Below are 16,497 nucleotides of genomic sequence, written 5' to 3' on the forward strand. Positions count from 1 at the left end.
CCAAGAGCACACAAGGACCCACATCCAAACCATGAGGACAACCTCAGGGGCCTGAGGGCCTAGAGCTCACAGCTGGGTTCAAACCCTGCTCTGCCACCTCCCATCTGTGAAACTCGGGTCCCTTTGCTTACCGCCCCCCCCCCCCAGCCCGTTTTCCTATCTGTAAAACGGGCGGTTGTCCTGTCCTGTCCTGGAGGTTCCCTCGGTCCTTTTCAGGACGCCCGGAGGCCATCCTCTTTCTTTCCTGTTCTAGTGTCTCTACTGCACATTTCCCCCTGACATGGCCTATATTTACTTACGAGTCTTGTTTACTGTCGGTCTCCCCGTTAGGCTCCCTGTTAGGTTAAAAACTCCAAGAGATTTTGGACCCACCGTCCTTAGACCTGGGCCAGGCATGGCCGGGGGTCCCCCGGGTGTTTGAGCGGCTGGGGGAGTCCCGCGGTTACAGCCGGTTTCTGTAAAGTGCTCTGGCTCGGGAGGGTCTGGACTCGACACGGGGCGGCTGGGGTCAGTTTAGTTCTGTGGGCGTCAGGTGAGCCCCAAGGCGACCACAGGCCCCCCGGGCCCTCTGCCGAGAACTAGGAGCCCCTTCCCCCACTCAGCGGGTCTCCGGTGGCTCCCCACAGAGGTTTCTCCCACCCTAAGCCCTCGAGGCTTCTCAGGTCTTACCCTAAAACGGCCCTGGCCCCGCCCCCTCGGACCCCGCCCCTGGAGCCCCAACTCCGCCCCCAGGCGCCTGGCCCTGCAGTGCCTGCCACCAGGCTGGGCCCCGCGCTGCGCCCTTCCCCGCGGCCCCGCCCCCAGGGCCCCCAGGGCCCCGCCCCCAAGCCGGGGGGGGGGGGGGGTCCCCGCCCTGCGCGTGCTCACTGGTGCACTTCTTCACGTGGCTGCCCTTCCTGAGCGCGTGGCGGCTCAGCTTGCAGTGGAAGTTGTCTTCCCAGAACTCGGCAAACCAGATGTTGCGCCGGTTGTTGTCCAGCGTGCGGCTGGAGAAGTAGCGGTCGAAGCCTGGCAGGGAAGCAGGGAAGCCGGGCGTCAGGGCCTCCCGAACCCCCTTCTCCACCTGCCCCCCGCCCTTCCTGCTTCCCTCAGCTTAGGGGGGAGGGAGGGAGGAGCGCACATCCTCTGATCCAGGGCCCGGGTGGAAAAAACAAAATGTGGAGCATTTCATCTCATTCTAAATGAAAAGCGCTGTATGAAGTCCCAGGGGGAGCGTGTGTAATCTTTCAACTGCTGCTTTTATGGAAGAGAAGTAAGATGGAGATGTTTCTGCCACCTTTTTACTACCAAATGCTAATATCGGCCCTCTTTGAGAAGGAACTGCCTGCAGGTCCTGGGATTGGAGCAGAGGGAGGCTAGGGGACGTGGTGCCTAAACCGAGAGGCACCTGAGCTCTCTGGTTCTGAACAGGAGCCGGAACCAGAGAGGCCGGGATGACCCGGGTTACACAGCAAGACCGGGAGCTGGATCTTCTACCTTCAAAGCCAGAACTGCCCGTCACTGATAGATGCAGCCTCCTCCTCTGTGTGCTCCTGGGGACTCGCCAACTCTGCTCTAAGTCCAGAAAACCCTGCCACAGGGTGGGCAGGCTGGCGGGTGAGTGATGCCCTCTCTCTCCACCCGACACCCCTCCTTCATTGATGACAGTTCGTGTAATGTGCACAGTTGACTCGGCTGCTTGGGACAGGCCAGGAGGCCTGAAAGCTCAATGGGGCCCATACCGAATGGTGAGCTTCCTATCTGTGGCAGGGTCCAGGTGGAGGCTCAATGACCGTCTGTTAGCTGTAGGAGAAATGCTGGCATTGGTTAGGGGCTGGCCTAGAGCAGCATTTCTCAACCTCGGCACTACTCTTTGGGCCCGATCGTTCAGTGTTGGGGGGAGGGGCTGGCCTGTGCATTGCAGGATGTTGAACTACATTCCTGGCCTCTACCCACTAGGTGCCAGTAGCATCACCCACCAATCGTGACTATCAAAACTGTCTCCAGACATTGCCAAATGTCCCCCCAGGGTCAAAAGTACCGTCACATGAGAACCACTGCTCTAAAGGCTTCTCTAAGGTCCAGAAAGGGGGCTTGTCAGGCAAGTCCTGGGTTCAAATCCCAGCTCTGCCACGTAATGGTCACTGTATGTCACTTAATGTCTACGAGCCTTAGTGTATTCACCTACTAAATGTGAGCTCCTGGCAGCGCACATGGTTGCTGGGAGGACTAACTGAGATGTCTGTAAAGGGCCTGGCATTTGTAGGTACCAATAGCCACAGTTATTGTTATTTTGTGTTATTATGGCTTGAGGCTGGGAGGGGTAGTGTGGAAATGCCTGCCTGTGCTCCCTCTCCTGGGGTGAATAGAGGACATGGCTGTGTAACCTTGAGCAAGTCCCTCCCCTGCTCAGGCCTCAGTCTCTTGGAAAGTTTGATGGAGACAGATGTCTGCAGGCCTTTCCATCAAACAGAGCAAAAGCAGAGGAGAAGGCCCTGGGAGCCTGCCTGTCTCCCCTGTGGTGAGGACAGTGAGGTCCCTGGCAAATCAGGCCATTAATGGGAACTTCACGCCTTACTCACAGCAAGGTTCCGGCCACAGCGGTCTGTTCCTGTCCAGGGTCACTGTGAGTTCTGTCCCAAGAAGAAGGGATGCTAAGCAGGGCAGGCCCAACCCAAATACCACCCAGGGCCTGCCAGCCCCAGGCAGGTCCTGCAGGGAGTTCCCTACCCCTGCCCAGCACCCTCTTCTTATTGCCTGCTGGCAGCTCCCGGCCCTTCCAGCAGGGGACCCAAGGGCCTTGTTCCAGACAGAAAACGGATGAGAGTATATGGGGATGGAGAGTGCTTGACCAATGAGCCTTCTGTATGTGCCACACGTCTCCCACACCCAGAAATATCTGAGAAGCGGGGGAGAAAAGCCCTGAATCTGGATTCATCCTGCTGGGTTGAGTGGCCAGAAAGTCAACACAAAGGCCATGGGCCAAGGAGGAAGGTAGGCCGGATGTGGGGTAGAGGAAGGGAGCTGCAGGGGGACAGTGAGAAGGAACAGTTAGGGCTGAGGCTGACAGTGGTGGCAAGTGAGTGGTAAGCATGCCATCGACCTGCTGGGCCTACCTCGCACGGACATCCTCTTAGGGAGGATAGTGACAGCGCCCTCAGCCACCTCCTCCAGGTGCAGCACAGGTGCGATCTTGGAGCCCCAGCTGTCTGAGCCCATCCAGAAGAAGTGGCCTGTCTGGTTGGCCTTCCGTGCTGCCTCCAGCACACGCCTGTGGGAACACGTACCAGCCTGGCCATGTCTGTCCAGGCAACTGCCCCACCCTGGCCACACCCACAGGTGGGCTGTTGGCGGACCACCGCCTCCCTGGCACACACCTGTTGTCGCCCTCACAGCCCATGATGTCCCCCAGGCTATGCCTGGATCCCCCACCGCTGGCCCACATGAGCCCAGGGCCCCAGTATCCATGCTTGTCCCCCCAGGCCCATAGTTCCCTCTGGCCCTGGCCCACAACTGCCACAGGTCCACAGGTACCCCTCTCACCCATACCACACATAGACCCCAGCCCCCGCCTATCCCCTAGGCCCATGCCTGCCTACAGGCCCCATGTGCTCCCTCAATCTCACTCCTGTCCCCTAGGGCCACATCTGTCCCTGCAAAGACCAGACCTCCTTCCGTAAGTCTACCTGCCCTGTGTCTGACCCAGGCTCCCAGAACTTTATTTGCCCAAACCCTGTCCTCTCATGTTCAAGCCACCCCCACCCTAAACCCACACCCATATCTCTTGATCCCTTCTCACATTTACATGCACACACACACATGCACACATGCACACACACAGCCCGCTGCACTTGCTGCTCCCCTGCCAGCAGTGCCCCCTCACCCCGCCTTCTGTGCCTGAGTCCAGGTCCTGCAAAGAGCTGCTCCCCACACCCTCCTGGATGTGCTCACCCCTACTGTGGCATGGTTTTAATCAAATCAGGGACCCTTGAGCCAGCACAGGGCTGAGACCCCAGGAGGTGCTCAGTCAGTGCTTAACAGATGCAGGAACTAAGTAGCCCCTCAAAGACATGTTCTAAGAGAAGAAAAACAGGGAGGACTGGGAGGAATTCCCCCAACCCAGCTCCTACCACTGGAGCACAGAGGAGGCAAGCAGCTTGCTCAAGTTCACACAGCAAGCGAGAGGCCAGGATACTAGAAACTGGCTAGGCCCCTCCCGTGGGTGAGAGCCAGGACACAGCTCCAGGGCTTGGGGTGGCTGCTGGGCCTGTACAGAAGGCGACCCACTGGGAAGGACAGCCTAGGGTTGCCAGGGAGAAACATTTCCAGGCCCCAGAGCCCACACCTTCCCCCTTCCCATCTCCAGACCCCCAAACTTGCTGCGGCTGCCCCCAGGGCATACTCACCATTGGTGTGGCTGCTCTCAGAACCCACACCCACAGCCCTATTAATACCCGCTTGCATCCTGCCAGCCAGAAATGACCAAGCCTCCATCCCTGCAAAGTCACCTGGGTTTATTTTTACTTCTGTTTGCTTCTAGAAATGCATGTGGATTTCCAGAAATGCCCCCACCTCCCAGCACACTTCCCCTCCCCCAAGGGCCCCTTCTCTGGGATACTTGGCACAGTGCCTTCACCCGCCCTCCCAGCTCAGGGTCCATCTGAGCTGAGCAGGAGGCCGGAGTGGGGGCATACCTGGGTGGGGACGAGACCTGACTAGTGCTGGGCTGTGGGGTGGGAGTGGGCGGCAGGAGTGCAGGGACTGGTGGCTGAAGTGAGGAAAAAGAGCTCAGAAGGGGTCCCATCCCCTCTACCACCCCTCTTCCCCACCCCCACCCCCAAGACTGGCTGACCTGTGGGCAATAGGAACCTCCAGAGCCAGAATTAAAGCACCGATAAGCTTTGAGGGGGTCAGGAGCAAGCTCTGTGCTCAGCTCAGAGCTGGTGGACTCTGAGCCACCCCTGGTCCTTTGTTCCCAGAGTTCCCTCCATTAGAGCTGGTCTTTAGGCTTCTGATCCTGCAGGGACCTAGCAACATCTACTGGGGAAATCTTCTCTCCTGTAACTCAGGAGTCCAGGGTGAGCTCTTTACCAAGTGGGAAAAGTATTGGAAAGAATGGGACCCAGAGAGAATGCCTGTTAGCTACATGGAGGGGGCAGATGGGTGCGGGCCAGTAAGCAGGGGAGGCCTGAGGGCACAGCAGCTCTGCAACTCAGCCAGCTACCTATGGGTGAGGCCTGGGGAGCGTCACGGCTGCTGTGTCACCCTACTCTGCAAATGCAGGGGTGCCTCCCCCACCAGACTCTGAGCAGGGCTTTGTCTCCCCTCAGACTGGAGAATCACAGAGGCCTGGTCCATCTTGGCCCTGACATCCAGTCTCCGAGAGGCAGTAACAGGGAAAAGGCAGGGAAAAGGGAAGGAAGTTAGGAGGGGGTTCAGGGGTCATCTTTTAAAGTTTCAGATCTGTGACTCATGGCCCAGGGGCAGATGTGCAGAGCTGTGGGCTGGCCCAGGGTTTCTGCCCTGCATGGTCCTGGCACCCAGAGTCCACCTGTTCCCATTCTCCAGATGCAAACTCTGAGGCCCGGGAAGGGGACAATACTACCCACAGTGATTGTGTCCCCAAGCCAGGACTAGAACCACAGCCCAGGCCTTTTCTCACTGCTCTGAGCTCAGCAAAAAAAAGGAAGGAGGTACTGCGAGGTGGTTGCCGTGCATTAGGCACCTACTGCATGCCAGACTGCTCTAAGCCCTTTATGCCATCCCTGCATTCAGCTTTCAGACACTATCAGGCAGGCATCATTAGCTCCTTTTCTAAGCAGAAAAGAGGCCCAGAGAGGTTGAAAAACTTGCCTGAGGTCACAGAGCTAGTAGGGAAGAGAGCAGGACTAGAACCGAGGCGCTCTGGCCCCAAGCCCAGGGCCTTACCCCCTCCATTACAGTATCTGTTTCCCATCCCTGGCCAGGAGAATGGATGCAGAGCACAGGGAGGGGGAAGAGCAGGGCGCCCATTAGCACTAGCCTGTGGCCCTGCCTGAGGGCTGTCTCAGCCCCACACTCAGTTGCCCACCCTACCCCTCTGGATCCCAGGCTGGGGTCACACTTGTCTAGGAGGGTCACCAGCAGGGATCCCTGGCTCCCCACCCCTGCCCCACTGCCCCCCTCCTCACCTGATGTCATCCTCATTGGCAAAGATGATGATCCCCCTGGCATTTGAGGTCTCCAGAAGGCGCCTGATGATCTTGTCAAACTCCCCTGGCTTGGGCTCCCGAGGTATCTTCACTGACTGGGCGATGCACACGCCCCCTGTGGGAAGGGGGCCAGTCAGCCTGGGGTGGACAGGGGAGCAGGAGTCCCTACCTCCCTTCACCCTCCAACTCATACTCCAGTAGTGCAAGGCTGGGAGCTGCCCAGGGTTCCACCACTCGCCAGCTGGGTGGCCCTGGACATGTCACTTAAGTTCTCTGTGCCTCAGTTTCCCATTATAAAACAAGCAAGAGGCAATACAGCATTGTGTTTAGGATCTAGTCTGCCTGGGTTCAAATCTTGGCTCTGCTACTTACTGCTCTGTGATCTCAGGGCAGTTACTGAACCTCTCTGTGCCTCAAATAATAATAATACCACCTACTTCATAGGGTTGTTATAAAGCTAAGTTAATGCATATAAATACAATAATATCTGGCACATAGTAAGTGCTTAGTAAACACTGATTATCTTCATTATAACCACATCATCAGGTTTTCGAGAGGAGTGAATCTGAGGATGAGAGCAAATTGCCCACTGTGGTCCATCAGTGCCGCCTACACTCACACCCACACACACCTCCCAAGGCTCTGTCCCAGGCCCTGTGCTCATGAGCAGGCCCCTCGGATGAGCAGCATGCGTGGCTGCTGGCTAGTGCCCGCACACCCTGGGCCGCGATGCCGCAAACGCAGCTTGGTTATGCCCAGGTCTCCCAGGTTCCTTCCTGTGCACTCACAGGCCCGCAGTGTGTAGGCTCTCCCGCTCCAGCTCCCGCGCTGGCCTGGCTGATGCCTTCACACCTCAGCCTCCCCCTCTTATTCGTCAGATTCCCAGCAGGGAGCTCAAGGGAGCCTGGGAAGGCCATTCTGAGGGCAGGAGGTGTGACCCGAGAAGCTCTGACTGTGGCGTCTTTGGGAGCCCCCCTGTCACTACAGCCCACTGCCTCCTTAGCTGGGTCCTAGGGGAGGGGACCCAGGGCCAGCCTTCCGCAGCAAGAAGCCGAATTCACAGCCAGGCTGGCGGCGCAGGAGCCCTTACACCTCCCCAGCCAGTTCCCAACCCCAGACTGTCCCTCCAGCACCTGCAAAAGGCAGGTGCCACTCAGGTATTCAAATCTTGATCTGATACAAAAGCACTTGTGGACCATGTTTCTATCATCAATTGAGTTTGACAGATGAGGAAACTGAGGCTCCGAGAAGAGCAGTGGCTTGCCCAAAGTCACACGGTTCCCTGTCCTGCCAGGGTACAGAGGGCTATCCCCTCCAGGGAATAAGATGCCCCAGGGCCTCTGTGGCAGAGTCGGGGCTCAGCTGAAGGAAAAGCATAAGAGATTATTCTTAATGGAGCCGGACCCTCTATTAAGACTGGCCCCCTCCTCTGAGTCTCACTCAAGAGTCTTGGCCCAGCTCTTCCTCAAACAGGGCTGGGCACCCCTGGGCCTCCAAATGGCCTCTCTGTCCAGGCTTGGGTGACCTGAGGCCTCTGCACAGCTCCCTGCACCTCTGTGTCCAGGCCTGGGCTGCAAGGGGCTCACTGTGCAGGGGGACACAACCCACCCACCAGCCCCACGGGGAAAGGTGCCAACACCCAGCTCCACCCAAGGACAGCCTCTACCCATGGACATAGTTGGTAACCAGGGAAGGCTGTCCAAAGGCCGTGACCTTGAGTTGGGTCTTGGAGGGAGGAGGCATAAGCAGCCAGGTGGGGGCCACTCTGGGGGGAACAATGTATGGGGAGTAGAAAGGGGGCAGCTCCATGCCAGGTGCCTGCTGGGCCTGGGGCCACACAACATACACACTGTCACATCCCTGCCCCCGGGAAGTGGACTCCCTGCTCCTCTGCAGCAAGCAAGGCAGCCACGCCCCTGCCCCCACCCTGACCAGCACCCACCTCCCTGACTTTCTGCCTCTTCCAGGCAGACCAAGTACCTCACTTTTCTCCTAAGGCATGCAAAGAACTCCCAAGCTCCAGAGAAGAGCATGGTCAGGAGCTCATGGGGAAGGAGAAGAGAAAAGGAATGCGGGTCCTTGGGCAGGACTGAGCCCCCTCAATCCTGGGTCACAGGGAGAGTCCAAGGGACCCAGTCCATTGCCCACAGCGCTGGCCCAGTACTAATGGCAGACGGTAGACAGTCAGTTCCAGCTAAGCCTTCCATATGGTTGCTTTCTAGTTAGAAAGTGGGCCAATTGCAACATTTCTCCCCCATCTGGAGAGACAGATGGACAAGAGGAGGAGGCTGGATGGGATGTGGGTGAGCCACCTGGCTGCAGGAGGGAGGAGGCCCAGGGGCAGAGGGGAGAGGGGCAGGGGTGGGAGTTCACTGTCCTCCAACAGAGACAATCTCTTCAGTTAAGGAATCTTTCCAGGCAATGCTCCACAGGAGGTTCTAGATGCCCTGCCCAATGCCCAGGGCATATCTTGCTTGCTCCTTTCACTGGTGAAGGGAGAATTAGGTGACCACAGCTCTGTCAGCTAGAATGTGAGAGTTGCAGGCACCTGAGACGAGAGCGTGGGTGTGACACTCTTACAACCACAAGGCAGGGGCTGGAAGAGAGTTTGGGGTTATGCAGAGCTCAACGAACATATGGAGTGTCTAACCCATGTTGAATGATTCTCTGCAGATGTTACGTTACACTCACCTGAGGTCAGCATCATCAGCACAGCCCCAATATATAGATGAGGAAACTGAGGCGCAGAGAGGTTAAGTTGCTTCCCCAAGGTCACACAGTCAAGGCAGAGCAGGGGTTTGACCACAGGCTACCTGTCTCCCTCAGCCACCCCTTCAGCCTATCCACTGTATCATGACCAGTGCCACATGGGGAAGGGGTTGGGGTGTGGAGTCAAAGGGACACCTGGGGCATGTCTGGGCACAGCACCTGACCTGGGGTAAGCACCCACTGCTGTCACTGCCCCCAGGGTGAGAAACCAAGTGCCAATGGGGCCCCTTTGCACTGCCACCCAATTGTCAACATGGCTGCTCAGTGGACCCCAGAGCAGTGCATACAGGGCTGGCTCGTCAGGGTCTTTCCTGGGGTGACACAAGCTCCCAGTAGTGGGTGGCACAGCATCTGGCTATGGGTTCCATAGCCAGAGAGGACTGGAGTGGCTGGGAGGGCACTCAATGAATCCTCACACCCAGGGGCAGGTGCTAACAGCCCCACCCTACAGATGCGGATTCTGAGGCTCAGAGGACCTACGTCGCCTGACAGAGTTCACAGCCAGTAAGTGGGACTGCAATTGGTCTGTGTCCAGAGCCTCTCGGCCAGAGAAAGGGAAGGCCTGGGTCACTGGGTCTCTGTTAACCCCCATCTCCTGCAGCCTCTCCACACCCCTGGGAAGATCCTGGGTTACATACCATGCCCGCCAGTCCTGTGTCCCCTGCAGCGTGGCTCCATCACCATGGGGACTGTGGCCAACTCCCCTGGGCACCCTCTTCCAACCTCTCCACCAAGGAGGAGCAGTTCACACCCTACTCCTTTCCCCCAAGGTCTCTTATTAGATAAAATGTGAATCCATGAGTCCTCACTGATAGTAAATACAATCAAATCAAACCCGGGCAGCAAGGAACAAGCACACTCCCTGCCTCTGGGCAGAGGCTGGAACCCTCCAACATCCCAGCTCCAAGCACAGGATCATGCGGAGGGGGGGAGTGGAGGAGCCTAGGGTTCCCCATGGCCCCTAGGCCTTCCTGGATCCCCCTTGGCAAGCCCCTCACTCCACACGCCAGCTGCCCAGCCCCCTGGCAAGCACCCACCTGCCATGTGCCAGCTTCAAGCTGCCGCCCGCCAAGCCAGTGCTTCCACCTGCAGGACCGGGGCAGGAAGCCACAGCCACTTGCCAAGAACAGCTGAGCACATGGGAACGGTAGGGACCTCAGAGACCTCCTGGCCCAGGCTGGACTTGGAGCGAGGAGACTGAGGCCAGAGACAGGCAGTGCTTTGCCCAGGGGCGCACAGCAGCTGGGGAAGAGCCCACTCCTGGTGAGGCTCTCACCTCTGTACTAGGGGGTCAGAACCCAGGCCAGCCCTCTGCCTGATTCCCACCTGCTTGTCACCGTAAGCAGAGCCACCAGGACTAAAGCCCTGCAGTGAGGCGGGGCACCCCGTACCTCCCAGGCCCCACCAGCCGGCTCACCTCCCGACTCCCATCCCCGCCCCCGCCCCAGCCCTGCAGTGAGAGCCCAGCCCACCTGCAGCTGCTGCAGAGGCCAGAGCCTGCCCTGGCCCCTGGCCCCTGGCTCCACACTTCGCTCTCAGCCAGTAATGTCCCACCAGCCAGGACTGGCTTGTCCTTGATCCCAACCCTCAACGCCTGCCTCTGCTCCAAGAACGCTGGACAATGTGATCCAGGAGTGCGAGCATAAGGCTTCCGAGTGCGAGCAGAAGGCTTCCGAGAGCGCATGGCGATGCTCCGCAAAGCTGCGCGTGCTGAGCGCCCGCAAGGCACATCCCCTGCCTCACTCGGTCCCAGAGAAACCCGCAGGGGCGCGAGGACACCCGCACAAAGACGCGCTCACTGCGGCGCTGTCGGGAACAGCAGCAAAATGGAAACCACCCAAATACTTCACAACGGAAGAATAAACTGGTGTTTGTACAATGGGCTGTTAAGGAGTTTCGATTAATAAAACAGCTCTCTTGGATCAGCACAACAACCTGAAAACAAGTTGACTAAGAGCCAACTGCAGCAGGATCTGTCCTGTCTCTGTAGAGTTTGAAGACCACACACATTGAGATTCATTGCCCATGGCCAAACACACACACACACACACACACACACACACACACACACACGAGCAAAAGCTACATGAAGGCAGGAGATTCCGTCTGATGGAGTCATTGCAGTCTCCCCAGCACCCAGAACGGTGCCTGGCACATACTAGGTGCTCAGCAAATGCTCTGAGTGACTAAACAAAAACCAGAGGGATCCCACCACCTTCAGAGTCACGGTTACCTCAGGAAGGAAAGGACAGGAACAGGGCTCCACAGGGGGCCTTCCAGGCAATCCATGTTTATTTCTTCAAAAATAATCAGAAGCAAATGTGGCAAAATGTAAATGCTGGTGAATGTGGACTCCAGGACCCAGGCCAGATACAACTGTCAAACACAAGTGACAGAGAAGGTGCCCAGTCCTCATGTGTGCTGCCTGCTGGAGAATGCACTGGGCACACCCCAGCCTCCCTTTGTCCGTCTGTGAAATGGGGCCACTCAGCCACTCCCAGCCCAGTGGCATCCAAAGTACACTGGAGGGGGCCTGCCTGGGGCTGCTCTTCTCCTGCCAGCCAGAAGGCTCCTGAAATCCTACCTTCCCCAAGGAGGGCTCCAACTCGCCAGCCCTCCCCAGGGGCACCACCCCCAGGCTCCAGCCACCTGCCCTGACTCGGATGCGACACAGAGACTCCACTAGCAAAACCTGGCATCAGTTTCCTGTTGTATTTGTTGTCTCCGCGCCCCTTCCATTTGTGGTCTCGTGACCTTTCCTGGTGTTCTAGGGTCCGGCCAATGTATCTGTGCCAGTCTCTGCCCCACCTGCACTCCCCAAGGGCAGGGCTAAGTCCCCAAGGGCAGGGCTAAGTTCCCAAGGGCAGGGCTGGTGTGTTTGTTCGTTAGTTGGTTCGTTGTCTGAGAAGCACCTGCTCAGTTCCTGGCACAACTGATCCGATCCTTAAGTAAGACCCCTTCCGTGGGAGCTGAGTCCAGCTGGAAAAGCGAACCAGGAAAGAGTCAGCGGGAGGAGAAGCTCCAGCCGGGCGGGAGCTCACCTGGGCAGGGAAAGGCCCCTGGGGGCCAGGCTGCTGAGAACTTCCCCAGACACACACCCTGCCCCACATGCCACCGCCACTGTTTCTTCATTGAGTCAACACACTTCCCAAGCACCTAGTGTGTTTCCGAGGGGGTTGTGATGCGGGGAAGCAGCCATGAGGACAGAGCCCTGCTCCTCCCACACAGCCTATGTCACAGGGCAGGGGTGAGGGAAACCATCCCGGGGTCAGGGCAGAGTGGAAACATGCACGGTGAAGTGAAAGGGGGAGGCTGGGGCCGAGCCCCTCGCTCCCAGTTTGCTCCCGGAGGACAGGGAGGCTTCGGCCAGGCCACGCCACCGAGGAGGCAGAGGCAGAGGCAGATCTGGGCTCTGCTCCGACTTTTCTCCAGGAGCTGCTGGCTTGCCTGAGAGCCAGGACCGAAAGCACTTTGGACTTGTAAACCACACCCTCTGAGGGCTTTCTGCTGAAAGGACCCCGTCTTCCTGCCCTTCTCTGCCTGGACTGTCCACGTGTGGCCCTCCATAAGCACAGGCGAGCGAGGGAGCCTGACTGCGGGCTGGCCCTCGGGAACCTGCAGGCGCCAAGGCAACCGGTCAGTCCACTTGCAGCCCGGAGCTGTCTCCCTAGTGCCCCAGGGACCTGGGTTTACGCAAGCTGATCGTCGCACCCGCACTCAGCTTCCACCTCCTCCCAGCACATTCCTGTCCCCACTGGATGGCTCACCCCTCTCCACCTACCTAAATAAGTCCTCCCCGCCATCCTGAAGGCCACCCCCTCCAAGCAGCCCCCAGATCTCCTGTCTTCACACCACCCACCCTGGTGGCCTGGGGAGGCAGAGGGAAAAGGCTTCCCACTGTAGCAGCCTGCTTTGCTCACGCCCGTCCCATGCGGGAGGCAGCCAGGGACCTGGGCTTGTCTCAGCCACATCCCCCGGGCTTGGGCATCCCTCTCGCTCTCCTTCAGGCGTCTTCCAACTCCTTCCTTCAGTCTCTCTCTCACCAAGAGGCCTGCCTTTGCCAACCCCAAGGCAAGATTTGGGCCTTGCCCAGGAAGGAGGTAAATGGCCAGCCCTCAGGCAGTGAGGCGCCCAGGTGACCAAGATAACCACACCCATAGCTCCCAGGGGACTGGGCGCCCACCTCCTTCTTGCTCCAGTCCCCAGGGCCCTGGGGTCACATGCTGCAACGCAGACTACTCGCTGTCCCCAAGTAGCACCCCGGGCCCTGGGCTCAGATAAGGGAGGAAAAGTCCTCCTCTAGAGCGTCGAACAATTTCCCTGCGGCCAGGCCTGTCCTCTCCCAGTCCGAGCAAGCAGACTTTTAAATTTAAAAAGGGGGGAAAATAGTGAAAGGACAAATTCTAGGAAATCGAGTGGAAAAATCTACATTACAGCAAAATGTGAAGGCAGCAAATTGCACTATGGAGAGAAAAGGGGGAGTTACACAATCCAAGGGGGGTCCCCCAGGCTCCCCTAGGTTCCCAGCAGAGAAGGAGGTGGGGGGAAGGCATGAGGAAGGCTGGAAGTCACCCTGAACTATATGGCCTCACACACGCGCACACATAGGCACATGCACGGACACGCCAACACACATGCTCGCACGGTCCTTCCCTCCTTTCCTCCCACTCCAAAACCAGTTCTCCCCAAATACGCACTCCAGCAAAGGGAGCTACTCAGAGGGGTCGATGACTAATAAGGTGCTACTTTTTAAAAAATGTTTTCATCGATTTATTTTTTAGAGGGGAAGCGAGAGGGATAGAGAGATAGAAACACGGGTGAGAGCGAAACATCAATCAGCCACCTCTTGCATGACCCCTACTGAGGCCCAGGCCACAACCACGGGCATGTACTCTGACCGGGAATCGAACCGGCCACCTTTTGGTGCATGGGACGACACTCAACCAACTACCAACTGAGCCACACCAGGCGGGCATAAGGTGCTACTTTTATTTTCAACTGGAAACAAAGCCTGTACCTAAGTAAATGGAGCTCTGTGACAGACTCCAGGCAGCAGAGCTGTGGCCAGAGGTGTGTTTTGAAGTCGGGAAAGAACCCAGGCCCTGAGTGAACGCCCCTAACCGGAGGCTAGTCCAGGGTGAGCAGGACCGTGCAGGACAGTGAGGGGGGTGGACTCCAGCTGGGTCTGGGGCTCCACAGGGGACTAGAGGCAGGGGTGGGGTTCAGGCCTGGTTCCTGGCCACCTTCCCTTTCTGCTCCTGCTCTGGCCCCATTCCCCACCATCCAGTCTCCACTGCAGCCTCATTCGAAAGCACAAATCTGCCCTGGCCGGTTTGGCTCAGTGGTCCAAGCGCCGGCCCGCAGACTGAAGGGTCCCGGGTTCTATTCTGGTCAAGGGCACATACCTCGGTTGCAGGCTCGATCCCTGGCCCCAGTGGGGGCTCCTGCAGGAGGCGACCAGTCAATGTGTCTCTTTCACATTGATGTTTCTCTCTCTCTCTCTCTCTCCCCCTTCCACTCTCTCTGAAAAGCAATGGGAAAAATACCCTCAAGTGAGGATTAAATAAATAAATAAAGCACAAATCTGACACATGGCTCCGGCCTGAGTGGCTCCTTGTATGTGTGTGTATGTGTGTGTGTGTACATGTATGTGCACACGTGTGCATGTGTGTGTGACACTCAAGGCCAACATTTCCTCCTCAGGTCTGCAATATCCAGCCTCACCCTGGTGCCTACCAGAATTCACCATCCTACCACATCTGCTCTCCAACAGGCTTGCAGGGGCTGCTCCCTCAGCCAGGAGGGCCCTGGGGCTGGTCAGCGACCCTCTAGTTCCTCATAGCAGCCCTTCCCTCGTTGGGCCTCGGTCATCTCCTCGGCATCCGCCTCTTGGCTCAGGGCCTCGTGGGACCCAGCACGCATGCTGGGCCTGCTCGGGACAGGCACCAATCCACGCTTCCTGGATGAATTAGCTGCCGGTGCCCAACAGTCAGGGACGGGAGGGCGGCGTGGTGGGAGCTGTGAGCGTGGGCGTGGGCAGAGCCTCTGCAGGAATCAGGATGGGCACCTGCACCTGCTCAAACCCTCCCACCTCCTCTGGGAGCCTCTCTAACCCCCACAGCCCACTGCGACCTCCCCTCTGTGCCACCACCCGGTCACACTGAGTGCCCAGATGGCTGTGTGCACACACACTGGGAATCCACTTTGCACTTAGCACCTACTTGGTGCCAGGCTCTGGGCTACAAAGATACTCCACCCAGAGTGTCTGCCCTGGCAGGACCCGCCGGGAGCTCCATGCAGGCGCATGGGCTTGGCATCGTGAACACCTGGACACCTCTCAGGCCGGCCTTCTCCTGGGATTTACTTCTCTGTCTAGAAGCAGATTCCTTGCTCTGTGCACTTGGGAAATACACACAGAAGCAGAACAAGTAGAAAAGTAGAGGACAGTTGAGCGGCCTGATGGGCTCCACGGGTCCAGGGCCTGAAAACTGCTGGGCCGGTAGAGAAGGACGTGACACAGGGCATGCAGTGGGCTCTAGGAGGGGAGACAGTCACCCTGGTTTCACACCTGGAGGTGTCTCCCTAATGCGCTCCATCGAAGGACGGCAAAGCATGGGCATCGTGCCGGCATGCATCTGCCCAGCCCTCCAGCCTGAAGAGGGGATGGCGGCTCCCCTGCTTCCTTGGCTGTGTGACTTCACACAAGTTATTTAACCTCTCTGAGCATCAGGCTTTCCATCTCCAAAACGGGGATGAACTTAAAGAAACTCCATCTTGTGAAGTTGGAGTGCTGGTCAAGTGTGATGGTGTTTGTGAAGGCCTGGGTCTGCTTCCTGGGGCCAGTGCCTTTGTGGAGGGGGAAGGCCTGGAAGACAGGGACCTCACCACCCAGCTCAGGTCAGGACCCAGGGCTGGGAAGGTCCCTGTGTGCTGGGGATCAGAGGGACAGGTGCTGGGGAGGACCCAGGGCCATAGCTTGGAGGCTCAGGGAATGTTCAGGGCAGGAAACACATCCCTTCTTTCCTGAACAATCTCAGCACGACTCCCCTCCACACAAACACACGCACGCACACACACATACACACACGGCAACTCACACACACAGACACACACTGCCACATATACAAACACACACACACACACACACACACAGCAACTCACACCCTCACAAATCAAATCACACACCACACACCACCTCAGCGTCACACAATCTCAGTCACAAGCCCTCACACAGAGACCCACAGTCCAGAGGTGACCTCATACAGCCTCACGGCCACAGGACATGCACATGCCACACACGGGCACCCACACAGCCACACAAGCTCACACAGAAGCCACACAGCTTCATACAACCATACTCATCACACCCTATACACAGTCTCAGCCCACACATAGTCACACAGCCACGAGCTTGCGTACACAGGCACACAAGGGCCCACACCTCCCTGCAGCCCCAGGCTAGCCGCGGCCACACCTTGACCATTAATGCCTCCCCTTTGCTGCTGGCACGCAGGCGGCCTGTCTGGGCAGCACCAGTGGGCGGTGGGTTACTCACTGG

The 16,497-nt window shown here is 58.0% G+C and overlaps 1 protein-coding gene across 2 annotated transcripts in view; it reads right to left on the bottom strand.

Annotated features, from left to right (window-relative positions):
- GRM4 (glutamate metabotropic receptor 4) overlaps positions 1-16,497 on the bottom strand; it is a gene marked incomplete at its 5' end in the record, with an annotated part of 99,340 nt that overhangs the window by 27,248 nt on the left and 55,595 nt on the right. For both annotated transcript variants that reach the window (XM_081141618.1, XM_081141619.1), the window contains 3 exons: positions 868-1,008; positions 3,096-3,250; positions 6,150-6,285. In XM_081141618.1, the coding sequence (XP_080997744.1) occupies positions 868-1,008; positions 3,096-3,250; positions 6,150-6,285 (432 nt within the window). The remainder of the gene's footprint in view (positions 1-867; positions 1,009-3,095; positions 3,251-6,149; positions 6,286-16,497) is intronic.

Source organism: Miniopterus schreibersii (assembly GCF_964146895.1).
Source record: "Miniopterus schreibersii genome assembly, chromosome: 6".
In the NCBI taxonomy this organism is placed as follows: Eukaryota; Metazoa; Chordata; class Mammalia; order Chiroptera; family Miniopteridae; genus Miniopterus; species Miniopterus schreibersii.